Source organism: Somniosus microcephalus, chromosome 24 (assembly GCF_052327205.1).
Source record: "Somniosus microcephalus isolate GS21.2 chromosome 24, FLI_Smic_1.0, whole genome shotgun sequence".
Lineage (NCBI taxonomy): Eukaryota > Metazoa > Chordata > Chondrichthyes > Squaliformes > Somniosidae > Somniosus > Somniosus microcephalus.
Window position 1 is genome coordinate 16384102 of NC_141010.1, and position 27824 is coordinate 16411925.

General features: G+C 44.5%; 1 protein-coding gene across 1 annotated transcript; it reads right to left on the minus strand.

Annotated features, from left to right (window-relative positions):
- Positions 1-284: 284 nt before the first annotated feature.
- On the minus strand, positions 285-27819 carry phb1 (prohibitin 1). The gene is made up of 6 exons (XM_085966274.1): positions 27677-27819; positions 18297-18458; positions 17590-17732; positions 16362-16478; positions 7251-7346; positions 285-1155 (listed from the first exon to the last, which is right to left on the minus strand). Exons 1-6 carry the CDS (start codon positions 27762-27764, stop codon positions 940-942), a joined length of 822 nt encoding a protein of 273 aa, XP_085822400.1. The 5' UTR covers positions 27765-27819; the 3' UTR covers positions 285-939.
- Positions 27820-27824: the final 5 nt, after the last annotated feature.

Genomic DNA, 27824 nt, shown 5'->3' on the forward strand with positions numbered 1-27824 from the left:
AGTATTCCCTCTGATCTTTTTGTGGGCCGTGTGGCCCATTCAAAATTCTGATCACGCACGGTTATTTCGATCAAAGCCTAGTTGCTTAGGAGCGCCAGGGCAATGCACGGCTCCGCAGCTTAAAGGGAACATTGTTCAGCAGTAAAGAAAGCAAAATTAAACCCATCTCGCCACAGTGGCACTGCACTTTAGTACTACACCACCGTGCCATCTATGCAAGTTATCATTTGTAACAGAAGCACATCAGCTACAGTTAAAATTTAATGACTAACCACACAAAATAGTATCAGTGGCATCAGCGTATTTATTGAGTTAAAAAGAAATCTAATTACTTGTGCATCCATTACAACAGTCATTAAATACACGCTGGCTATGCAAAATACAGAATCTTAAGGTTGGGGAACATTCTGTAGTTTTGTATTGAAGGAGCAGTCATTACAGCACTGTCATACTTCCACTGATTTTAATCCCAGATCTCCAGCATCACACCATGCTTTAATCACAAAATGCATGTCTTTTTACTGCGTACTGCAACTTATATTACTCAAATCCGGCAATTTGTTTCACATTTTGTTGGAATGCAGAAGCTTCCACTAATTTTTTTTTAAATGATCGATACCTCTAACTTTTTGATCTTGGTTGTTTTGTAAATCATATTTTTTCTCAACTGATTTTTTTGTCAGTCGCTTACAGCAGCAGACAGTATAGACCACGTCAGTCACAACTGGCTAAAAAGCCAACCGCAGCACACGGAAAAGACAATGCAGAGAAAAATTAAACGTAGAACCAATTATTTATTGATTGATTTTTTTCTTAATTTAGTCCTGGTCTGCCAATGCGATTTTCGGTATCAAAGATTGTACTGAGAGAAGGGGCGTACATAATATAAAAAGAGAGTTAGCCATCTTGGACACACTACATTGTGACAAAAGTTCTGTGTTAATGTGGGGGCAGCTGGAGTAGTGTCGACTGGCCAGATGGTAAATAGGTTACATTGCGGGATCTTGAGAGTTGGAAGGCAATGTCTTCTGCTGCTTCCAGTTTTCTCAGTTCAATCAGACCATCCCCAACCTGCGAGAGAGAGTTAGCGATCAGCTCGGCAGCTTTGGCGTCTCCTTCTGCAGCAATGACTGCTGCTTTTTTCTGTTGCTCAGCCTATTGAACAAAACACAAGGTTGCAATTTATCTCACAGGATTTACAGAACAAAAAAAACAAGCCATTTGGCCCAACTGGTCCACACCACTGTTTATGCTCCACACGATGCTTCTCCCACCCCTCTTCATCTAACCCTATTAACACTCCTATTCCTTTCTCCCTTGTATATTTTTCTAGCTTCCCCTTAAAGGCATCTATGCTATTCACCTCAACTACAGGAAACTCTCGATTTACCGGCACCTAAATAACCAAAAATCTCTGTTAACCGGCAAAATTCAGGAGTAGGTTCAGGTGAGTTTTACTTCATATTAGTGGCAGTTCCTGGATCTGTGGCTGTGTAACTGGGGCTCCTACACTTGTTGCTAAGCAACAGGGATGCTTGGTCTGTGGCCAGAGTTCCTGCACATGTTGCTAAGCAACAGGGAAGCCTGGATTTGTTGCTGTGTACGGAGCTCTCATACCTTTTACTATACCGCTCTGTAATCCGGACTTATTGATAAACCGGCACCATGCCGGTCCCGTTGGTGCCGGATAATAAAGAGTTTCCTGTACTCCATGTTCTACATTCGAACAAGAGGGTGGTAGGTCCATGGAATATGCTGCCCCAAAAAGCTGTAGAAGCTACATCATTACATAAATTTAAAACAGAAATAGACAGTTTCCTAGAAATAAAGGGTTATGGGGAGCGGGCAGGAATTTGGACATGAGTCTAGGTTCGGATCGGTCATGGCCCTGTGGGTAGCGGAGCGGGCCCAGGGGCCATGTAGCCTGATCCTGCTCCTATTTCGTGTGTCTAATTCTGTTAGATTCAGGAGATGGTTCTGTGATAGTAGATTAGCGGTTAGGATCAGATCAGCCATGATCTTATTGAATGACGGAGCAGGCTCGAGGGGCCGATTGGCCTACTCCTGCTCCTATTTCTTATGTTCTTATGTAACTCTGGGTAAAGAAGTTTCCCCTGAATTCTTTAATAATCCATTAAAAAAAAACTGAACAGCAAATAAATCACTATTTGAAACCTTACTTGCAAACAAGCTCTTAACTTAAAGTAACCTGCATTTAGATTTCACCATTCACTATTACTGTAGTAGGTTTCAGCTGTGTTGTTCAGTGTATCTTAATAATCAACGGAATAAAGACCTCCAAAAAAGCAGCTACTGATGGCTCAACAGGTAAATGCGCAATACTGAACTGTATAAATCAGGAAGAGAAGGGGTCGGCCATTTAAGACTGAGATGAGAAGGAATTTCTTAACTCAGAGGGTTGTGAATCTTTGGAATTCTCTACCCCAGAGGGCTGTGGATGCTGAATCGTTGAGTATATCCAAGGCTGAGATCGATAGATTTTTGGACTCTAGGGGAATCAAAGGATATGGAGATCGGGCAGGAAAGTGGAGTTGAGGTTGAAGATCAGCCATGATTTTATTGAATGGCGGAGCAGAATCTTATGTTCTTATACTCGTGTTCAATCCCTGGTTGGCACCGAGCTACACAATAGCTGGGGGGGACAGTGGAAGAGCTTCAGTTTCCCCTCAGCTCAGGAGAAGGAGGGCAACAAGAGGGCTCGGGTGCCCCCTCATGAACAGTGAATGCTGAGTGAGCACAGTGAACTTGGCCGGCCCCCCCCCACCCAATTACTCACCAACAAAGCTCAACTGGAACTACAGGAAACTTTCGATTAACCGGCCCCTAAATAACCAGAACTCTCTATCCACCGGCAAAATTCAGGAGTCGGTTCAGGTAACTTTTTTTTACTTTTAGTTACTTTTTTTACTCCATTTGTTGCTGTGCAAGAGGGTAGCTGAAGCTGTTGCTAAGCTACAGAGACGCTTGCAACTTGTGCCGATTGTTTTGAAGCTACAGGGTTTGTTGCTTTATATGGAGCTCTGAGCTCCGTATCTTTTACTATAGCGTTCGGTTATCCGGAATTGTTGATGAACCGGCAACACGTCGGTCCCGTCCGTGCCGGATACCAGAAAGTTTCCTGTATACTGCAGCACAAGTTACTGCTTTCAGGAAGGGAGTAATGAGTGAGAAAATAACAACACCCCATTTAAGAGCTTGAAACCACACTATACAGGAAACTTTGCGATATCCGGCACCGACGGGACCGAGCTGCTGCCGATCTATCAAAACTTCCGGATAGACCAGCGCTAATGTTGAAGGATACGGAGGTTTTCATCTCCGTCTCTGACAACAAACACTGTTGCTTAGCAACAGCTTGTAAACACTCGGCCGGTACCTTGGAAGCATCTCTGAAGCTGTTGCTAAGCTACAGAGACGCTTTCCAGAGCCTGACTGTTAAAAAAAAATGTTAGGGGAAGAAAAAAAACCTAACCAAAACGGCTGCCGATTTCTGCCGTTAGATCGAGGTTTCCGGACATACAACCTCCGGATAAACCAAAGTTTCCTGTACTTTAAGTGTAAAGAATTTCACGGGTATATTAGTTTATACATCAGTGTAAATTAAGTTTCAATTTTCAAAGCAATTCCAGATCCAAAATAAAACCACACAGTTGGACCTTGCCTTGCAGAAGTAAACTGGGTTGGGACTCATTCAATAGACCAAAGTGCTATTGATCACTTTCTTCCATTTAGCAATGGCAAGACCAAAGCCATTCTGCTCAGCTCCCAGAAAAAAACTTTGCACCTTAGCCCTCGATTCATCTTCCTGGTCACTTGCTGGAACTGTACGACCTCATTGCTTTGTTTGACCTCGAGCTTAGCTTCAAACCATCCCTATGACTGCCTATTTTCCACCTCTGCAACTTCCACTCTTTTGCCTCTTCCCCACCTCTTCCACTGCTGCCAGAAACCTCAGGCTTAACTTCTCCAATGCTCTCCTAACAGCCTCCCAAGCTCCACTCTGCACAAACTCGTCTGCCTGTATCCTATAATAATTCCCACTCACCAATCACCACCCGCAAAGGCCTCTACTGGCTCACTGTGCCCAGGTACGCTGGTTTTAGTATCCTCATCTTCATTTACTGATTGGTATTTTCATTCTACCTCTGCAACCTCCACCAGCCCTACATCCTCCACTCTACTGTGTTGCTCAATCAACTCCGATGGACGGGTCACATTGCCCGCATGCCCGATATGAGACTCCCAAAACAAGCGCTCTACTCGGAGCTCCGGCACAGCAAGAAAGCCCCAGGTGGGCAGAGGAAACGCTTCAAGGACACCCGCAAAGCCTCCTTGAAAAAGTGTAACATCCCCATTGACACCTGGGAATCCCTGGCCCAAGACCGCACAAAGTGGAGGAGAAGCATCGGGGAAGGCGCCGAACACCTCGAGTCTCTTCGCCGGGAGCATGCGGAAGCCAAGCGCAGGCAGAGCAAGGAGCGCACGTCAACCCAAGCACCCCACCCACCCGCCCCTTCCACCACCGTCTGCCCCACCTGTGACAGAGACTGTAGGTCCTGCATGGGACTCATCAGTCACCTGCGAACTCATTTTTAATGTGGAAGCAAGTCATCCTCGGTTCCGAGGGACTGCCTAAGAGAGAGTGTTGCCCCTCCTCCATCTGCTCTACCAATGGTGGCTGAACCTTGAGCAATCATGGCCCTGCAGACTGGAATGCGCCCAGTCCCTTCTCGCATCTCTACCATAAATCTTACCTCTGATCAAGTCTTCCCCATCCCCACATGCAACAGTGTGAGAGCCTTCCATAAAGGTGACTTAATACACACCCTTTCCATGGGCCCACTACTAACAAAGGGACATTGAGGTGTGATTCTTCGCTCCTGTCTTTCGGAAGAGACTTTAAACATCAAACCAACGTCCCATCCGTCTATTCAGGTGATTGTTTTAAAAACATCCCATGGCCTTGTTCCAAGAGGAGCCGAGGGCTCTGCTAGTTCTTAGCTGCAAATTACAGGCCGGTTCCCATGGCTCAAATAATAGATTCGACCATTTTCCCTACTACTAATGTCGGGCTAACTGGTCTGTAGTTTCCTGTTTTCTCTCTCCCTCCTTTCGTGAACAGCGGGGTTACGTTTGCTACCTTCCAATCCACGGGGACCGTTCTAGAATCTAGGGAATTCCGGAAGATCAAAACTAATGCATCGACTATCTCTGTAGCCACCTCTTGAAACCCTAGGATGTAGGTATTCAGATCCAGGGGATTTGTTGACCCAATTTCAGGTTGTAACTAGCAGGGTAGAGAAGGGGGAACCAGTGGATGTAGTGTATTTGGATTTTCAAAAAGAATTCAATAAGGTGCCACACAAGAGTTTATTACACAAAATTAGGGCTCATGGGATTGGGGTAATATATCATGGATTGAGGATTGGTTAAAACAGTAGGAATAACCAGGTCATTTTTGGATTGGCAGGTTGTAACTAGTGGGGTATCGCAAGGATCAGTGCTTGGGCCTCTGCTATTTACAATCTATAGCAATGACTTAGATGAGGGGACCGACTGTAATGTATCCAAGTTTGCTGACGATACAAAGTTAGGTGGGAAAGTAAGCTGTGAGGAGGACACAAAGAGGCTGCAAAGGGATATAGACAGGTTAAAAAAGAGTGGGCAAGAACATGGCAGATGGAACATAATGTGGAGAAATGTGAAGTATCCACTTGGTAAGAAAAATAGAAAAGCAGAATATTTTTTAAATGGAGAGAGACTGGGAAAGGTTGGTATTCAGAGGGACCTGGGTGTCCTTGTATACAAACCACAAAGTTAACAGACAGGTACAGCAAGCAATTAGGAAAGCAAATAGTATGTTAGCCTTTATTACAAAGAGGAGGTTGGAGTACAAGAGTAAAGAAGCCTTACTACAATTATATAGCGCCTTGGTGAGACCACACCTGGCGTTGTGTACAGAGTTTTGGTCTCCTTACCCAATGAAGGATATATTTGCCTTAGAGAGAGTGCAACAAAGATTCATCAGACTGATTGCTGGGATGGGGAGAGATTGAATAGACTAGGCCTGTATTCCCTAGAGTTTAGATGAGAGGTGATCTCATTGAAACGTATAAAATTCTTAAGAGGCTTGACAGGGTAGATGCTGGGGGGGATGTTTCCCCTGGCTGGAGTGTCTAGAACTAGGGGTCAGTGTCTCAGAATAAGGGGTCGGCCATTTAGGACTGAGGAGAAATATCTTCACTCAGGGTGGTGAATCTTTGGAATTCTCTACCCCAGAGGGCTGTAGATGCTCAGTCGTGGAGTACAGGAAACTTTCTGGTATCCGGCACTGACGGGACCGAGCTGGTGCCGTACCATCAAAACTGCCGTAGAAACCAGCGTTAATGTTAAAACATACGGAGCTTTTGAGCTCCGTGTGAATCAACAAACCCTGTTGCTTAGCAACAGCTTCAAAACAGTCGGCCGCAGCTTAAAAGCGTCTCTGTAGCTAAGCAACAGCTTCAGCTAGACCTTGCAGAGCCTGACTGGAAAAAAAAAAGCAACGAGAAGTAAAAAAACTTATAGGAAACGGCTCCTGAATTTTGCCGCTAGATAGAGCTTTCCGGACATTTAAGGTTAAACAAAAGTTTCCTGTATATTCAAGAGAGATCGATAGACTTTTGGATACTAAGGGAATCAAGGCGTATGGGGACAGTGCAGGAAGGAGTTGAGGTAGATCAGCCATTATCTAATTGAATGGCGGAGCAGGCTTGAAGGGTGTACACCTGCTGCTATTTCTTATGTTCGTAAACAGAGTTAATGTTTCAGGTCAATGACTTTTCGTCAGAACTGGAAAAAGTTACAGATGTAGCAGGTTTTAAGCAAGTAGAGGCAGGGAAAGGGGGGGGGGGGGAAACAAACAAAAGGAAAGGTCTGTGACAGGGTGGAAGGCAGGAGAGATTAAATGACAAAAGGGATGATGGTGTAAGGCAAAAGGAGTTAGTAATGGGACAAGTAAAGAAACAAAAGATGGGTCTAGAAGAGATGTAAATGGGAATAGCAGAATCATCAACAGCTGCCGTCCGAAAAAATGGTTATGATCTGAAATTGTTGAACTCGATGTTGAGTCCGGAATTCTTGCCCGGCAGACAAGTACACTGCAATTACAAAAGCGGTGAGCAGCAATGTCTCCTATAAGCTGCACCGCCGCGCATCTCTCTGCCGAGGGAACACCGGTGAACACTTACCTTTTCTACAATGAACCTGGCCCGCTCAGCTTCCTGCTGTGCGACCTGCTTGAGCTCTACAGCTTCCGTGAACTCTTTGCCAAAGGTCAAATGAGTCTGAAGAAAAAAAGATACATTTCAGGATAAGCAATACTAAATGGATAATCAGAAACACAGCCAGCCGCTCATTTATACGCCAATGGGCTGGGACATTGTGTATTTTAAAAATGGAAAAGGTAATGATCAACTTCTTGAATTACAGCAGTCAATGAGCATTTTCCATACTGCAATTTTAATCCAGAAACTCTTGCAGGTCTCGCAAGTTCACTGCCTGAAATGGTAACTAGGTGCTCACCACGTTAAGTTCAGCGGAGCAGAAAGGGTTTGAGGTAGTATGTAGACTCAGATAAAACCCAACTTGTTCTCCGATTTGCCTCCATTGGCAGATGGGCCTCTTGTTACTTGAGAGTTTGAGGGCGAGGGAAAGCCACAAGGCAAACAAACAGTGGAGGGAAATTACTTCTCCACTCTCGGCTAATCACATCCTATAGGAAGTGATTGCACCAACACCAGTACACATGCTGTCTGAGACCATCCCTTGCAAGTTCCTCCTCTCAGTTCTCAAGAAGACAGAAATAATCACTCCCAATATCAGAATCTACCCAACATTTCAATCTACCAAATTCAACTCCCACCAGTTTTTCCATTTAGACAATAATCTCAGTCTATTACACTGTTGACCATCTCCTTGTGCTAATCAGACATTTTCAGAGAATCAGTGTTTGCATGTCCAAGATACAATTGTGCATCACCATACATACCAACATTAAATGTGGATGATTCCTCCAATACATCCACATCCTTTTGGAACGCAGTTAATCTTCACTCATTAATTGCATGACCAGCAACTATTAGATCACTAAAAAAACCTCAATAGATAGCAGAGTTGCTTTTAAAACAGATTATTCACCAATAGTAATCACATGGTTAAATGACCATGGTGATATAATCTAGCAATCTCATTGGTCAATAATTCTGTGATCATTACATGCATTTTTACAAACTTTCTGGCAATCTCATTGTTCTGTGTTTCACAAGACTCCGGGCTAGTTCTAATAGAAGCCAGCTGTAGTGGGGGCTCTGTGGATTTCAGTTTACACAGGAACAACCTACACAAATACTTATACAGGTAGAACGCCCCGAATCCGGCAACCTCGGGACCATATAAACATAGGAGCAGGAGTAGGCCATTCGAGCCTGTTCCGCCATTCAATGCGATCATGGCTGATCATCCAAATTCAGTACCCGGTCCCTGCTTTCTCCCCATACCCCTTGATCCCTTTAGCCTTAAGAAATATATCCAACTCCTTCTTGAATATATTTAATGAATTGGCCTCAACTGCCTTCTGTGGTAGAGAATTCCACAGGTTCACCACTCTCTGGGTGAAGAAATTCCTCCTCATTTCTGTCCTAAATGGCCTACCCCTTATCCTTAGACTGTGACCCCTGGTTCTGGACTCCCCCACCATCGGGAACATCCTTCCTGCATCTAGTCTGTCCAGTCCTGTCAGAATTTTATAAGTTTCAATGAGATCCCCTCATTCTTCTAAACTCCAGCGAGTACAAGCCCAATCGACCCAATCTCTCCTCATACGTCATTCCTGCCATCCCAGGTATCAGCCTGGTGAATCTTCGCTGAACTCCTTCCATGGCAAGAACATCCTTCCTCAGATAAGGCGACCAAAACTGCACACAAAACTTAAGATGTGGTCTCACCAAGGCCCCGTACAACTGCAGCAAGACATCCTTGTTCCTGTACTCAAACCCTCTCGCTACGAAGGCCAACATACCATTTGCCTTCTTAACCGCCTGCTGCACCTGCATGCTTACCGTCAGCGACTGGTGCACAAGGACGCCCAGGTCTCGTTGCACTTCCCCTTCTCCCAATCTATTGCCATTCAGATAATAATCTGCCTTCCTGTTTTTGCCACCAAAGTGGATAACCTCACAGTTATCCACGTTATATTGCATCTGCCATGCTTCTGCCCAATCACCCAACCTGTCCAAATCATCCTGGAGTTTCTCGGCATCCTCCTCACCGCACACACGCCCACCCAGCTTTGTGTCGTCTGCAAATTTGGAGATATTACATCTAGTTCCCTTGTCTAGATCATTAATATATATTGTGAATAGCTGGGGTCCAAGGACCGATCCCTGCGGTACCCCACTAGTCACTACCTGCCACTCGGAAAAAGACCCGTTTATTCCAACTCTTTGCTTTCTGTCTGCCAACCAGTTCTCCACCGAGGCCGAGCCGGTTTTCCCGGACTTCGGAATGGGTTTCTGATGTCCGAAGTCCAGAAACGCCCGAGCCCAGGTTGCGATATTTCCAGGCTTCGGACATCAGAAACACGTGCCGAGTCCGGAAATGCCTGGGCCCAGGTTCCGGTTTTTGCTAAGCCTCCCTCAGGGTGTCCGGATTCCGGAACATTTTACAGATTCCGGACCCCTGTCACCAATCGCCCCGGAGTCCGTATTCCGGAACTCCGGATTTGGGACGCTCAACCTGTATAATCGAAAATGCAGTAGCCATTCCCATTACCATTGTTGCTCAATTATCTTTAATTGGCCTGTGACTACTATTGCTTTGCCAGTCTGCATCTTTATAGTAATTCATAACCTATAATCAATTCTTGACCTCCAATTCAACTAATGCTATTTTCTTAGCACAGTTGGCCTCCTTTCCATACCTATATTGTTTTAGATTCAGGTTTACGGTGTTATTTTAAGATAAATTACACAATGATTATTAGAACCCAGGTGATGACTCACTTCTAGGCTACTGATTCCTGATGGACTAAGTACCAACACTCACCCTGGGTATCAGCTTGGCTCTGCTGGTAACACTTTCAACTCTTGAGTTAGAACATTAAGAGTTCAAGACACACTCTAAGACTTGGGTACAATCTAGGTTGAAAATGAACAGGGAAAAGCTCGTTCCTCTGGTTGGGGAATTCAGGAACAATGGGTTGGCAATTTAAAATAGTCAATAACGGAGCAAGGGGAGAAGTTAGCAAAAATGTCTTTATACAAAAGGGCTGTCGGATTCTGGAATACATTCCGACGGAGTGATTGAGGCATAGGTCATTGCACCTTTTAAGGGAAAATTGGATTGATATTTGAAGCATAGGAAGATGGAGGGCGGTGAGGCGAGCATGGAGTAGCAGGAATAATATTGGGCTGCTTTAAACAAGCGAGCAAGCCACAATAGGGTGAATGAATTCCTCCTGTGCTGTAAACTGCTGTGGTCCGACAACATTTTAGTGCTGCATTGTTGGAGCCGACATCTTTCAGAAGAGACATTAAAAGAGACATTGAATGCCTGTTCAGGTAGAAGAAAGATACCAAACAGGGATTTCTTCCAGTAACCTGACCAACATTTCTCTCCTCAACTAATGCCACCAAAACCAGACTAACTTTCCATTTATCTAATCCGCTGTTTGTGGGATCTTAGTGCATAACTTGACAAGTATTTGCCTACATAATAGTGACTACCCATCAGAATTTTTCATTGGCCTTACAGAGTGCTTCAGGATGTCTTGAGGATGTGATAAAAGTCGGCACTATATAAATGCAAGTTTTTTCTGCCAGGCTGCCTGATGTGCATCAAGCAGCTATATATTACCTCCATCCAATCATGCTTTCACCCCTCCCTCACAGATGTCCCAAATTCCACCTCACTTCTGCGATATTAAATTTCCCACAATGACCATATTACGTTCCCTGTGTTCAGTGTTGGCGAGAGGCTCGACAGGAATTGCAGCAAATACTCCTGTAAAATTTGCTGGGAACATAAGAAATAGGAGCAGGAGTAGGCCAGTGCAGGTGCAGTGGGTGCGAACACTGTTCTCTCCTCTGAGACACAGGTATGAATGCAGCCCAGACTGACAGAATGGAAGTCTCTTCTCTCTGCTGACTAACGGTCCGAAGTGATAGGAGTTTGGACAGTCTCAATCCAGTACCTAGTGGCCTGAGTTTGCAGTAGTAAATGTAACTCAGTCAGAGAGTCCATAGGCTTGGCTGGTGCAACATGGAATGTTGCTCTGAAGTTGGTGTTAAGCTGCAGTATTGCAGGACTGAAGAGGCAGCTTTATCCTGGAATTCAAGAATCATTCGGTTTCTGATTAAATAGAAGATACAAAACTGAGGACTAGAAGTTTATGTAAAGTAAACCATGGGGCACACATAGGGTGCAGTTATGAGCGAGTTGTGTAAGCCACACCACAAATGGCTTACTATCAGAAACCCACCAATCCCCAAAGTGTGTAAAGAATGAAAGAACTTGCATTTCTATAGCACCTTTCACATCCTCAGGACATAAGAAATAGGAGCAGGAGTAGGCCATTCGGCCTCTTGAGCCTGCTCCGCCATTCACTAAGATCATGGCTGATCTTCTACCTCAACTCCACTTTCCTGCGCTATCCCTATCTCTCTTGATTTGCTTAATATCCAAAAATTGAATTGATTTCTGTCTTGAATATACTCAACGACTGAGCCCCCACAGCCCTCTGGGGTAGAGAATTCCAAAGATTCACCACCCTCTGAGTGAAGAAATTTCTCCTCATCTCAGTCCTAAATGGCCGACCCCTTTTTCTGAGACTGTGACCTCCTGGTTCTAGACTCCCCAGCCAGGGAAAACATCCCCCCTGCATCTACCCTGTCAAGCCCTGTAAGAATTTTGTATGTTTCAATGAGATCACCTCTCATTCTTCTAAACTCTATAGAGAATATAGGCCTAGTCTACTCAATCTCCTCATAGGACAATCCCCCCATCCCAACAATCAAACTTGTGAACCTTCATTGCACTCCCTTCTATGGCAAGTATATCCTTCCTTAGGTAAGGAGACCAAAACTGTACACAATACTCCAGGTGTGGTCTCACCAGGGCCCTATATAATTGCAGTAAGACGTCTTTACTCTTATACTCAAATCCTCTTGTAATAAAGGCCAACATACCATTTGCTTCCCTAATTGCTGGCTGTACCTGCATGTTAACTTTCAGTGATTCGTGTACAAGGACACCCAGGTCCCTCTGAACACCAACATTTCCCAATCTCTCACCATTTAAAAGATACTCTGCTTTTCTATTTTTCCTACCAAAAGTGGATAACTTCACATTTCTCCACGTTATATTCCATTTGCCATGTTCTTGCCCACTCCCTTAGCCCATCTATATCCCCTTGAAGCCTCTTTGCATCCTCCTCACAATTTACATTCCCACCTAGTTTTGTATCATCAGCAAACTTGGATATATTACATTTGGTCCCCTCATCCAAATCATTGATGTAGATTGTGAATAGCTGAGGCCCAAGCACTGATCCTTGTGGTACCCCACTAGTTACAGCCTGCCTACCCGAAAATGACCCGTTTATTCCTACTTTCTGTTTTCTGTCCGTTAACCAATCCTCACTCCATGCTAGTATATTACCCCCAATCCCATGAGCCCTAATTTTGTTTAATAACCTCTTGTGTGGTACCTTATCGAATGCCTTCTGAAAATCCAAATACACCACATCCACTGGTTCCCCCTTATCTATTCTGCTAGTTACCACCTCAGATTCGTCAAACACGATTTCCCTTTCATAAATCCATGTTGACTCTGCCAATCCTATTATTATTTTCTAAGTGCCCTGTTACCACGTCCTTAATAATAAATTCTAGCATTTTCCCTACTACTGATGTCAGGCTAACTGGTCTGTAGTTCCCCATTTTCTCTCTCCCTCCTTTCTTTAATAGTGGGGTTACAGTTGCTACTTTCCAATCCGCAGGAACTGTTCTAGAATCTGTGGAATTTGGGAAGATGACAACCAATGCATCCACTATCTCTATAGCCACCTCTTTTAAACCCCTAGGATGTAGGCCATCAGGTCCAGGGGATTTATCAGCTTTCAGTCCCATTAGTTTCTCCAGTACTTTTTTTTACTAATACTAATTTCTTTCACTTCCTCATTGTCGCTAGGCCCGTGGTTCTCTATTATTTCTGGGGAGTTTTTTTGCGTCTTCTACCGAAGACAGGCACAAAGTATGTGTTTAATTTCTCTGTCATTTCCTTATTCCCTATTCTAATTTCTCCTGTCTCAGCCTATAAGGGCCCCACGTTTACTTTCGCTAATGTTTTCCTTTTTACATACCTATAGCTTTTACAGTCTGTTTTTATGTCTCTCGATAGTTTACTCTCATTCTATTTTCCCTTTATCAATTTCTTGTTCCTCCTTTGCTGAATTCTAAAAACCTCCCAATCCTCAGGCTTACTACTCTTTTTGGCAACATTATAAGCCTTTTCCTTTAATCTAATACTATCTTTCATTTCTCTTGTTACTCACGGTTGGACCATTTTTCCCTTGGTGTTTTTATTCCTTAAAAGAAAGTATATTCGTTGTGAATTATGAATTATTTCTTTAAATGTTTGCCATTGCTTTTCTACGGTCATACCTTTTAATCTAGTTTCCCAATCTACCTTAGCCAACTTGCCTCTCATACCTACATAGTTTGCTTTGTTCCATTCTCAAACTCAACATAAAATTCAATCATATTATGATCTCTGCTCCTCAGAGGCTCCTTTACTACAAGGTTACTAATTAACCCTGTCTCATTGCACAGGACTAGATCTAAAATAGCCAATTCCTCATAGGTTGCTTGACATACTGATCTAGAAAACTATCTTGAATGCATTCCATAAACTCTTCCTCTACATTCTTTCTTCAAATTTGGTTTGACCAGTCTATATGAAAGTTAAAGTCCATGATTACTGTATTACCCTTGTTACATGCATCTCTAATTTCCTGAGTTATACACTGCCTGACACTACAACCACTGTTAGGGAGCCTATAGGCTACTCCCACTAGTGTTTTCTGCCCCATGTTGTTTCTTAGCTCCACCCAAACTGATTCTACATTTATTTCTCAGTATTTCTCAGCCAAGATCCTTTCTCTCTACCGTCTTTATTCCCTCCTTTATCATCAGGGCTAACCCTCCTTTTCCATTCTGCCTGTCTCTTCTAAGTCAAATATCCTGGAATATTTAGTTCCCAACCTTGGTCACTCTGCAACCACGTCTCTGTAATGGCTATTAGATCAAACCAATTTATTTCCATCTTCACTATTAATTCATCTATTCTGTAGTGAATGCTTCGTGCATTCAGATATAATACTTTTAGCTTTAACTTTTTTCTATTTTTCCCTGATGTCACTTTAGTCACTAATGCCCTATTACCTTTATTAATCTTTCTGTCCCTTCCTGACCCATTCTGCTTATCTTTACCCAGCAACATGGGATTGCTTTTAATGTTGGAATTAAGGAAATAGCTACAGCCTTTTTCTTTTTTAGAGGATGAAGTAGATTTTTTTTAGACTAAATAAAATATATTTTCATAAAAATGAAGACTTGTAACAGCCGAGTTATACCTAATCCAAAAGGGTGCAACTTTTAATGGGTATTTAACAGCAATACAGGAAGCTTTCTGATATCCAGCACTGACGGGACCGAGCTGGTGCCGTAACATCAAAAGTGCCAGACATACCAGAGTTAATGTTTAAACATAGGGAACCGAGAAGCTCCATGTGAATCAACAAACCCTGTTGCTTAGCAACAGCTTCAAAACAGTCGGCTGCAGCTGCAAGCGTCTGTAGCTGAAGCTGTTGCTATAGCTACAGACCTTGCAGTGCTTGACTGGGAAAAAAAAAAGCAATGAGAACTAAAAAAACATATAGAAAACAGCTCCTGATTTTTGCCGTTAGATCGAGTATTCCGGACATAGAACCTCTGGATAAACCAAAGTTTCCTGTATTACCGTGGAAAAGCCGAAGATTGTAAGTTTCACTAGTTCCCTGATTACACCGATTGCCGGCAAAGGTGGTGGGGGAGGGGTGCCACAGCGCAGCCAGTGTCGGAGCAGTGAATGACTGACCACAACTTCAGGATTTCATTAGAATCGCATACGCTAGAAGTTGCGGTCAGTTTCAAAGGGGGTAATAACAGCGAACGCTGTTATTACCCACCACAAATTCCAGGCCAGTGGTGGGATTGACCTTTGGGCTTCTCCATTCCACTCACAGTTGAATCTTGCCAGCACAGAAAAGGAGATGAACACCAAAATAAGACATTGGCCCAGAAATTCGGGTCTCCATGGGTGAGTACGCACGGGGTACTGCGCATGCGCGGGAAACTGGCACTTCCGTTCCCCTGAAAGCAGGGGTTCAGAGGTCGAACGTGTGCGGAGAGGCAGCACGTGCGCGGAGAGGCAGCACGTGCGCATCGAACTTACGTTTTTTTTGCAGGTTTTCCCGGGAGGTTAAGTCTCCAGAAGTTACACATTTAAAAAGCAGGTGTAAGGCCTGCTTTTTACAAGATAGTGGTGAATTAATTAAAATTAAAACATTTTTTTCCACAGGTTTATTATTTTTAAATACTTTAAAGCAAGTTTATTTTTAGCCCCGTTAGAAAATAAAATTACTTTTTTCAAAAATTTAAATTATTGCTTAAAATCGTTATTTCATTTAATTTATAGTTTATTTAAAAAATGTGATAAAAAAAAAATGTATTTGAAGATTTAGTGATGTTTTGGGGCCCGTAGTATTTATAAGTTTTGGCAGCTCTTCCTGTCAAACTTATGAATGGGCATTCCCTGCTCCGATTGGCTCCCCATGGCCCACGTGATCCCAGGGGACGCATCGAACTAACTGCGCCCCTGGGATACGCAAGCACTGCGCGCCGGCAGTTGGAGCAGGCCCAGGATCGGAATCCCACGCGGGCCCACAGCTCAACGGCTGGTGCGCTAGGTAAGTGCAGGTCGGGGGCTTGCACCCGCGGGAAGCCCCCGACCCGAATTTCTGGGCCATTAATTAAAAACAGACGACAAATTTACACAGATTTGACATTTATAATGGGGTAATTCAGTGTGGATCCAAGCGATTATTTTTTTACATTGCCAACAAGTATGCATAAAATTACCTCTGAAAGAAAATGGATTTTTCTAGTTAAACTACTGGAAAGGCAGCAGTTAAGTGGCTGAAACAGGTAACCCCAAACATAAAAGGCAGGGAACAAAGAAATAGAAATTTGAATTATCATTACCAGTGACACATCATCCAGGATGAGTCCGAAAGTGGCAGCTCTCTCAGTCAGATCCTCGCTAACCTGTCTGGACACCAGCTCTCTCTGCGTGATCAGCTCACCAGCATCAAACCGAGCCTAGAAAGTTTCCAATTTTAAATTAGTTTAACAAACCAACTTCTTCACTATAAGAAAAAGAACGAGATACAGTCACATTTGTTCAAATCCATGGAAACACAATGCAAGAGGATGATTTGAAGCCAATCATAATGATTCCATTTTGAAATGTCACAATTCAAGGTCAGCAGGTGGAAATTTCCAAGTCACAAAAATGCAAAACTCTTTTCGATGATCAAGAATCATTTCTACACTTTAAGAACCTGCCTGTATGTAGATGTAAAGTTTTGCAGCCAGGTTGTATTGTGAAACATTCATTATACTACTAGGGTCTTTGTACTTTAAAAAATGAAATCAATTTACAGGTTTAAATTAAAAAAAAAAAAAAAATTTTTTTTTTTTTTTAAACAAGATGAAAACCAAGGGAAGATGTTAATATTCCAGGTGACAGCATCAGATCAGCATTACTCAAAAACAAAACTCTAGACTTGGCACGATTGTGAAACTGTGCCTAATTCCACGCCCCACCCCATTCTAACATCCTGCAAATTGACGAGTACAAAAATTCACAACCCTCGTCATCCACTTAAAAAAGCCCAAGTCATTTAATATAGTGCAAGTGCACTGGGTTTGTATGTAAACTCTTCTAGATGCAATATTGATTTGGGACACAGAACTGCCTGAACTCCCAACCTATAAAGTGGTCCACTAATTCACTGCGGGATGTTACACAAATGAGTATTAACCACCGGCCTTCTGTGCAGAGCCTTCTCCCAAGTCTTATGTTCTTCACTGTTTCTGTACCAATAGAAGTCTACAGCAAAAGAAATGTAATAACCAGTGGTATAAACATAAATATGACAAGCCTGCAGTTGTAGCTTAAGAAAATCCCACGTTTTGAACTTTGTGCAGGTACAACAGAAATGTTACGCGAGGCAAGAGGAAAAACTGCTACACGGCAGGATAAGCAACTGAGAAAGGGCAGGTGCATTTGGTTAGTGGTGGGAAATTCCCATTATATGCAGATTAAACTGGAGAGTGCTGACCAATGTAGTAAATGTACAAGCATTTTAAATTCTAGGCGTATTTATTCTTATTCCTCTCCCCCGAACAAAAACAGCACGCCACTTACAACGACAGACTTCAGGACTTCTGTTGTGATGGATGGCAGTACTCTCTCATCGTAATCTTCACCAATGGTGGTATAAATCCTAGGTAGCTGGTCAGACACCGGCCTGAAGAGGATACGCAGTGTGATGTTCACATTCTGTAAATCTGGAATATGGGAAAGCAATGAAGTTGAGTATCTCAGATTCTTCGTTGAGCATATCCAAGGCAAAGATCGAGAGATTTTTGGACTCTAGGGGAAATCAAGGGATATGGGGATTGGGCGGGAAGGTGGAGTTGCAGTCGAAGATCAGCCATGATCTTATTGAATGGTGGAGCAGGCTCAAAGGGCCATAGGGCCTACTCCTGCTCCTAGTTCTTATGCAAAGTTTCAGTCGGCACTTCATTACAGTCGTGAACTTCAGTAACTTTTCATAGTAAGCAGCATTTATAAGTTGATTCATTTTTGTACTCTACTGCCAGCATCCATCCTTTCTAAATTAGATATGGAGAGCTGTGATTACCCCTTATGGTATGAAATTATACTGGAGCTATGACCTACAAAATCAACACACTGACCATACCCTGCTAATTCAATTGCAGATCAGCCTTTCCAACATCTTCAGAGAGTGTCACTAACTATCCCTCAAAAGTATCGAACTGAATAATTTATATTAAACAGTGTACTGGTTCTATTACATTGATAATAACCAAATCGCTTTCTATACTCACCTTTACTACCCGTGATAACTGGAATATTTCGTGGCCGTGATCGGCAGTCATAGATGATTGGTTTTTGTACCCATGGAATAAGGAAGTGCGTGCCTTCTCCACTAACCAAATCTTGAACACCACGAAATCGATCAAATATCACCGCTCGGTGTCCAGCATCAACTGGTGAAATAAAAGTTAGGTGACACTGAATCAGCATTATTATATATGGATTGAAAGCTAATCTGTAGAGCCATTTTACAGTACTTGATCCATGAGGCAATTAAATGCTTCTTAAACACCATGGCACAGTTGGGCACAAACAATTGAGTCACAAAACGATGGAAAGCAAGTGACCGCCTGTGATTACCGTGAAAGCAATTTCCCAATCTCAGCCAGGGACAATTCCATGTCTCTCCTCCCACTAATCGCCCTTTCTTCCCCTGCTTCTGAAGGAGGCCAATGTTTTACTTCTATACAGGCAAGATATATTTGGGAATTTCTGGTGCCAAAATAAATATAGAAATCAGAGGGCCATTTGCAAAGAGACTGCTACTTTTAAACATTATAAAAAATTAAATGGTCATCATACCAGTTATCCATTCGAAAACCCAGGAAACCATGTGCAGTTTTGATACAGTCTTAATGTATTTTTCAGCAGGTTGGAGTTCTCTGTTGCATCAGCCAAGGTAACAGGTATATAACCCCTTTCCCCACAATCAGATTATGCAAGTCACACCTTACCACTAACATTACAGTAATAGCATTATCATATTAGGTTTTTTTAAAAAAAAGTGTCGATAGCTGAATTCTGAAAAAGGCTGGCCCAGTGAGAACAGAAAGGCAATTCTTTTGTGCTCCCGGCATAGAGCGTCACACAACAGGAGCACATATTGCAATACTGGACTTAGAAGAGTATGCCCATTCCATCCATTTAAATCAAACGGGCAGAAAAAATCAGGTGGGCTGACCGCTCCCTCCAGGCCCTACGTTCCGATATACGTTCCCCACCAGAAGTGCAAATGCAGAAAACTGCCTCTGGAATTCCCAGAGCTGATAGCGGTCCGGTCCATGGGTTAAGAAGCAATTCTAAGAAAATAAACATACAGGAAACTTTTTTTTTTTATCCGGCACGGACGGGACCGACGTGGTGCCGGTTCATCAAAAATTCCGGATAACCGAACGCTATAGTAAAAGATACGGAGCTGAGAGCTCCGTATAAAGCAACAAACCCTGTTGCTTAGCAGCAGCTTCAAAACAATGGCCACAAGTTGCAAGCGTCTCTGTAGCTTAGCAACAGCTGCAGCCACACCCTTGCACAGCAACAAATGGAGGAAGGCACATAATAAAACTTACCTGAACCTACTCCTGAATTTTGCCGGTTAACCGAGATTTCCGGTTATTTAGGTGCCGGTAAATCGAAAGTTTCCTGTACTCTCAAGACGGGTGAAAATAACAGATTTTTTATGCTGGAAAGCAAACAGCTCCTGCAAATTTCCCAATCATGTGGATTTGACTCTCTTCTCCAATCCCTCCATGCCATAACCACCTATGGCTGAGGGGTTGAGTGGGTAGCCATTTTGTGGGCCTTGAGCTCAGGCAGCCCCTAGGAAACGCACCAGAATGTCCCGGCAATGACTCTCTCATTTTGCTTGTGTGGGGATCCCTCGCCCTGTGTTCAGTGTCACCCTACAGTGCAACTGGGACTAGGAACTCAGTGGCAGGGTGGTGATGAGAAAACATCACATCTCATCTGTCACAAGGCTCCAATATATTACACCACTGCACCCCTATAAATGGGACAAATACTATTAAAAACATCTTATAAATGCTCCTAAAAAGAAAAAAAAGAGACTTGCATTTATATAGTGCCTTTCACAACAATCGGACGTCCCAAAGCGCTTTATAGCCAATGAAGCACTTTTTGAAGTGTAGTCACTGTTCTAATGTAGGAAACGCCAAATAGCACACAGCAAACTCCCACAAACAGCAATGTGATGACCAGATAATCTGTTTTAGTGACGTTGATTGGGGGATAAATATTGGCCAGGACACCAGGGAGAACTCCCCTGTTCTTCTTCAAAATAGTGCCATGGGATCTTGTATGCCCACCTGAAAGAGCAGACGGGGCCTCGGTTTAACGTCTCTTTCGAAAGATGGCACCTCCGACAGTGCAGTAGTCCTTCAGTACTGCACTGGAGTGTCAGCCTGGATTTTGTGCTCAAAATCTATCCTAGCAATGAGTTGCGCTACAGTTCAGGAGCTGATCATTAACCAATCTTTAAACAGGCTTACACTAGAAGAAAACTGACCTTTTCAGCTCGAAATCCTGAGTAAACAGCAGGAGATTATGCAACACGTATGTAAACTGCAGCACTGGCTGAGAAAGGTGCCTACAATGCACCAGCTTTGGCACAGTAACTCCTAACACAGTAGGGCCATTAGTGAATGAATGCATGGCATTGCTCTCTTTCAGAGGCACAGCCTTGGTAGATCCTGTGAAAACTGCCTGAATAGAATTAGGAGGAACACAGGCCAGTGGCTGCCATGAATTTTACAATAGCTTTTCCTGGGAATGAAACTATAATGACACAATGTAACCTTGAACTCACCCTCATGTATCCAGTTTACTGAAGAGATGCTAGAGTTAATCTGATGTGTGCATGGTTAAAGGGGAAGGAAAGTACAGGGAGGGTGTTTTGTTGTTCACTGAAGATAATCTCTTCAAATTTCTTCCAAATTTTATTGCCTTCCCAGAGATTCTCCAGTTGGGTCATCTCTGCCAATATCGCTTATTAACGTCCTAATATGTCTTTACGTGGCTCGGTGTCAAACTTTATCTGATGACGCTCCTGTGAAGTGCCTTGGGACATTTTACTATTATTGTGACATCAATAACAGGAGCATTTTGGAGCAGTTCTGTGAGTTGCCCAATTCCTGGAGGCTGCACTACAGGTTTAGAATGTAAAAGCCCCTACCTGTACCGTGGTATTCTCCCCCCCACCCCCCACCCCCCACCCCAAAGGTCAAGCAGCTTTTTCCTCTTGTGCTAGAGAGGTGACCTGTGAAATACAAAATGAGCTTGATAAACGGAACAATGGTTGGAATTTAATACAGGCAAGAGAAAAGTACTGTGCAAGGGAAGAACAAAAATGAATGGCGTCAAAATAGCAAAGGATGAAACTGAAAGCGTTCTAGTAGACTCGATCCTCAACATTTCCAACTAACGTGGAGCAACAATCAAGAAACCAAACAGAATACTGAACGCCAGACTTAACTCAGTGCTAGCACTCTCGCCCGAGTCTCACTCTAGGACATAACCTAGGCGGATACTTCAGTACAATACTGAAGGAGTCTGTCAGTGTTCTAGGCCCAACCATCTTCAGGTGCTTCATCAATGACCTTTCCTCCATCATAAGGTCAGAAGTGGGGATGTTTGCAGAGTGTTCAGTTCCATTCACAACTCAGATAATGAAGCAGCCTGTGCCAGCATGCAACAAGACCTGGACGACATTCAGGCTTGGGCTGATAGCTTGCAAGTAACATTCGCGCCACACAAGTGCCAGGTAATGACGATCTCCAACAAGAGAGTCTAACCACCGCTCCATGATATTCAACGGCATTACCATCGCCAAAATCCTCACCATCAACATCCTGGGGATTGTCATTGACCAGACACTTAACTGGACCAGCCACATAAATACTGTGGCTACAAGAACAGGTCAGAGGCTGGGCATTCTGTGGCGAGTGCCTCACCTCCTGACTCCCCAAAGCCTTTCCACCATCGACAAGGCACAAGTCAGGAAAGTGATGGAATACTCTCCACTTGCCTAGATGAGTGCAGCTCCAACAACACTCAAGAAGCTCGACACCATTCAGGACAAAGCAGCCCGCTTGATTGGCACTCCATCCACCACCTTCAACATTCACTCTTTCCACCACCGGCGCACCGTGGCTGCAGTGTGTACCATCGACAAGATGCACTGCAGAAAATCGCCAAGGCTTCTTTGACAGCACCTCCCAAACCCGCGACCTAGAAGGACAAGGGCAATGGGAACACCATCACCTGCAAGTTCCCCTCCAAGTCACACACCACCCTGACTTAGAAGTATATTGTCGCTGGGTCAAAATCCTGGAACTCCCTCCCTAACAGCACTGTAGGTGGAATGTAAAGATGCCGCAGCACTATCTGAAGAGAAGGGAGATCACATGGTGCCTTAGCCTATAATTATCCCTCAGCTGCCACGAAACAGATTAACTGGTTATTGTTCTTCATGCGACCATGCCGTACCTATTAGTGAGTACGCATCAAAAATAATCAAGTAATTAGCTGTGACCTGTGCTGCATAAATGCAAGTTCGTTCTTGTGGAGGCAAAAACTCGAATTAATTCAAGACACAGCTGGATGCAATAGTTCGTGGGGTGATGGGAGAGGTAGAAGAGTAGGGGTGAAAGAAAATGGGTCAAACGGCCTTCTACATCCTGAGGGATGTTTGCAATGGTAACTATTTCCCATTCTTGGTGCCCAAAGTCAGTATCAAGCACTCTTATCAAGTGAAGACCAAGTACAGTCTTCACACTGAGGACACCCTCCATCGTAACATGTGGCGCTACCACTGTGCTAAGTGGGATCGATTAGGAACAGATCTAGCATCTCAAAGCTGGGCATCCATGCGGCACTGTGGGCCGTCAGCAGCAGCAGAATTGTATTCCACCACGATCTGTAACTCCATAGCCGGACATATTCCTCACTCCTCTTATCACCAAGCCGGGTGACCAACCCTAGTTCAATGAGGTGTATTAGAGCATGCTGGAAGCAGCACCAGGCGTATCAGAAAAGAAGGGATCAACCCGGTGAAGCTACAACACGGGACCACATGCATGCTAAACATGCTGTAGACAGAACTAAGCAATCCCACAACCAACGGATCAGGTCAAAGCTCTGCAACCCTGCCACATCCAGTTGTGAATAGAGGTGGACAATTAAGCAACCAACGAGAGGAGGAGGCTCCACTAACATTCTCACTCAATGATAGCAGAGCCCAGCACGTGAGTTAAAAAAAAAAATTCATTCATGAGATGTGGGTGCCGTTGGCGAGGCCAGCATTTATTGCCCATCCCTAAAATTGCCCTCGAGAAAGTGTTGGTGAGCTGCCTTCTTGAACCACTGCAGTCCGTGTGGTGATACTCCCACAGTGCTGTTAGGTAGGGAGTTCCAGGATTTTGACCCAGTAATGATGAAGGATTGGCGATATACTTCTAAGTCAGGATGGTGTGTGACTGATTTGGAGGGGAACCTGGAGGTGGCGGTGTTCCCATGCACCTGCTGGAGGTCGCGGGTTTGGGAGGTGCTGCCAAAGAAGCCTTGGTGAGCTGCTGCAGTGCATCTTGTAGATGGTACACATTGCAGCTACGGTACGCCGGTGGTGGAGGGAGTGAATGTTTAAGGTGGTGGATGGGGTACCAATCAAACGGGCTGCTTTGTCCTGGATGGTGTCAAGCTTCTTGAGTGTTGTTGGAGCTGCACTCATCCAGGCAAGTGGAGAGTATTCCATCGCACTCCTTACTTGGGCCTTGTAGATGGTGGAAAGGCTTTGGGGAGTCAGGAGGTGAGACACCCGCCGCAGAATACCTAGCCTCTGACCTGCTCTTGTTGCCACAGTATTTATGTGGCTGGTCCAGTTAAGTTTCTGGTTAATGGTGACCCCCAGGATATTGACAGTGGGGGATTCGGCGATGGTAATGCCGTTGAAAGTCAAGAGGAGCTGGTTAGACTCTTGCATTGTCACTGGGTCAAAACCTGGAACAGCGATATATTTCCAAGTCAGGATGGTGTGACTTGGAGGTGGTGGTGTTCCCATGCGCCTGCTGCCCTTGTCCTTCCAGGTGGTAGAGGTCGCGAGTTTGGGAGGTGCTGTCAAAGAAACCTTGGCGAGTTGTTGCAGTGCACCTTGTACAGGAAACTCTCGTTTAAACGGCACCTAAATATCCGGAATTCTCTATTAACCGGCAAAATTCTCATTCCGAAAACAACGCATCAATAACCAGCAATGTTGCCGAGTCCGAGTCTCCCGCGGTGGCCGAGTTAGTCAGTGGGGGTAGTTCTCCAACTGCCACTACTCGGCTTCTTGGCGCTGTCGGAAGTCAGAACACCTCAGTAACAGGAGTCTGACTCTCCCGCGCTGCCAGCAGTCTCTTCTGATCCGCCATTTTACAGGGGTACTGTTTGTCTCCCACGCTGCTGGTAGTTATTACCCTCAACTGGCAGTACTGTACTTAATCAAGCATCTTCCACCATCCATTTAACAACATTCTGTAGGTGAGTACCCAATTACTGTATACTGCACATTTCTTGATTTTTTTATTTTTGTTAAAGATAGCCTCGGTAGATAACCCTCTCCGTCATCCGGAATTTTTGATCAACCGGCAACATGCCGGTCCCGTTGGTGCCGGATACCAAAGAGTTTCCTGTAGATGGTACACACTGCAGCCATGGTGGTGGAGGGAAGCGAATGTTTAAGGTGGTGAGTGCAAAAGACAAGGCTGAAGCGTTCGCAACTATCTTCAGCCAGAGTGCCGAGTGGATGATCCTTCTTGGCCTCCTCCTGAGGTCCCCACCATCACAGATGCCAGTCTTCTGCCACATGGACTGCAGCGGTTCAAGGCGGCAGCTCACCACCACCTGCTCAAGGGCAGCTAGGGATGGTCAATAAACGCTGGTCTCATCAGCGAAGCCCATATCCCAAGAATGAAAAAAAAGTACTGAATAGAAGCTTGCTCTACTCTGCCTCAAGGTCAACTTTAGAAGCACCCCGCAGTCTGTCACGTTTCCATTTCCTATACCAGTCCTTTTGTGGCCTCTCAAAAGTACTTATCTTGCATGAGTGCAGGTAAATCCCAAAACGCAGCTCCCCTACAGCCAACAACACCCCAAAGATTTCGAAGAGCAGCAGGGGAGTTCTCCCCAGTGTCCTGGCCAATATTTATCCCTCAATCAACATCACTAAAAAACAAATTATCTGGTCATTATCACATGGCTGTTTGTGGGAGCTTGCTGTGCACAAATTGGCTGCCGCATTTCCTACATTACAACAGCGACACTTCAAAAAGTACTTCATTGGCAGTAAAGTGATTTGGGACGTCCAATGGTCATGAAAGCCGCTATTTAAATGCAAGTCTTTTCTTTAAGGATAATTATCCTGACACCTGTAGACTTTATGGCTGCCTTTTGCAATCTGCATTGAACTTTTGGCATTGTCTGTCTTTTGCTCAAGGTACGAAGCCAGTTCAGAGCACTAGTGCGTTTGCTTCAGGTCACAAGATATTGTCAACACGAGCATGTTAGTGCAATGAACTGGTATGTGCCAATTCCTAGGTTCATGCAGCCATTTTCTTTTGTCCTCCAGACCAGTGCAAAGAGGGAAAGTATTAAATGGCCCTTTCCCTTCATCAGGGAATTCAGAAGAAACTTCTTTACCAACAGAGTAGTGAGAATGTGGAACTCGCTACCATAGGGAGTGGTTGAGGCGAATAGTATAGATGCATTTAAGGGACGGTTAGATAAGCAGATGAGGGAGAAGGGAATAGAGGGTTATGCTGATGAGGAAAGACGGCAGGAGGCTCGAGTGAAGCATAAATGCCAGCATGGACTGGTTGGGCCTAATGGCCTGTTTCTGTGCTGTATATCCTATAATGTAATCCTATGTAAGACTGCCTACATTGAAATCAGGGGAAAACTTCTGAAAGTCTCTGAAAAGTCTTCCTACTGACATAAGAATACAATAACATAAGAAATAGGAGCAGGAGTCGGCCAATCGGCCCCTCGAGCCTGCTCCGCCATTCAACAAGATCATGGCTGATCTGATCCTAACCGCCAATCCACTATCACAGAACCATCTCCTGAATCTAACAGAATTAGACACACGAAATAGGAGCAGGATCAGACTACACGGCCCCTGGGCCCGCTCCGCTACCCACAGGGCCATGACCGATCCGAACCTAGACTCATGTCCAAATTCCTGCCCGCTCCCCATAACCCTTAATTCCCTTTACTTCTAGAAAACTGTCTATTTCTGTTTTAAATTTATGTAATGATGTAGCTTCTACAGCTTTTTGGGGCAGCATATTCCATGGACCTACCACCCTCAGTGAAGTAGTTCCTCCTCATCTCAGTTTTGAAAGAGCAGCCCCTTATTCTAAGACTATGCCCCCTAGTTCTAGTTTCACCCCTCATCGGGAACATCTTCCCCGCATCCACCCGATCCAACCCCTTCACAATCTTGACCAGGCTTAACATTTCCTCATGATTAAAGTGTAATTTATCTTAATGCTGCAGAGAAGCACTTTACCTAAGATTTACCTGAAAATAAAGAATACATTTTAAAATACACTTTGGCTACATAACAGTTACTGAACTTCAAAAATCAATCAGTTGTTTGAAATGCTTTGCGATGTCACAATGTGATAAGGCACTATAAATTGTGCTTATGTGATGCTTCAAGTTACTATCATCACCACTCCCACCACCAGAAAGACCTGAAACCATCAGTAACCTAACGTCAGCCTAAAATGCTCTCACTTTCAGATAAGACGTTAAACCGAGGCCATCTCAGGTGGACATATATGATAATTTTTTTTTAATTATTTATTCACGGAATGTGGGAGTCACTGGCAAGGCCAGCATTTATTGCCCGTCACTAATTGCCCTTGACAAGGTGGTGGTGAACCGTCTTATACAATGGAGTGGTTGCTCGGCCATTTCAGAGGGCAGTGCCGTGGGTCGGGAGTCATACGTAGGCCAGACCAGGTGAGGACATTAGTGAACCAGGTGGATCTTTACAACAATGGTACTTTCATGGTCTGGCTTTTTTATTCCAGATTTATTTAATTGAATTTCAATTCCCCCAGCTGCCGTGGTAGGATTTAAACTCCAGATCATCAGTCCAGGTCTCTGAATTACTAGTTCAGTAACATAACCACTTCTGACGAAGGGTCATCGACCTGAAACGTTAACTCCGTTTCTCTCTCCACCGATGCTGCCCTGGCCTGCTGAGTTTTTCCAGCGTTTGCTGTTATTTAACCTAACCACTATGCTACCGTACCCCATGTGAATCAGCGAACAGAAACAGTGCACAAGGGGGCCCGAGATAAACGGGAGGAGGGGAGGAGCAGCGCCTGGTTTGGCCTCACGCTGCAGGGAAGGTTTCTAAGGGCCTGGAGTGAGGGTTGCAATGCAAGGAGGGAAAGGGCTGGTGCTGTGGGTCCAAACCTCATGTTAACCGTGTGCAGCCTTCCAGCCGGCGGCTGGGGGAGGGCGGACTCGGACCCAGAGGCCTGGAGTCCAGACCCTCGGCAGGAGGCCAGCGCAACTTTACACCCCGCTAGGGGCCTCGGCCGCTCACCGTTATACAGCGCCGAGTTGACCACTCCGCCAACGACGGCCAGCCCGAGGCCAATCTTGCCGACCGTTTCCAAGACCTTGGCGGCCATTTGCAGCTTCGCGTCGAACGCCCAGTGACGTCAGACCAGCCGCCGCGGTCACCTCCACAC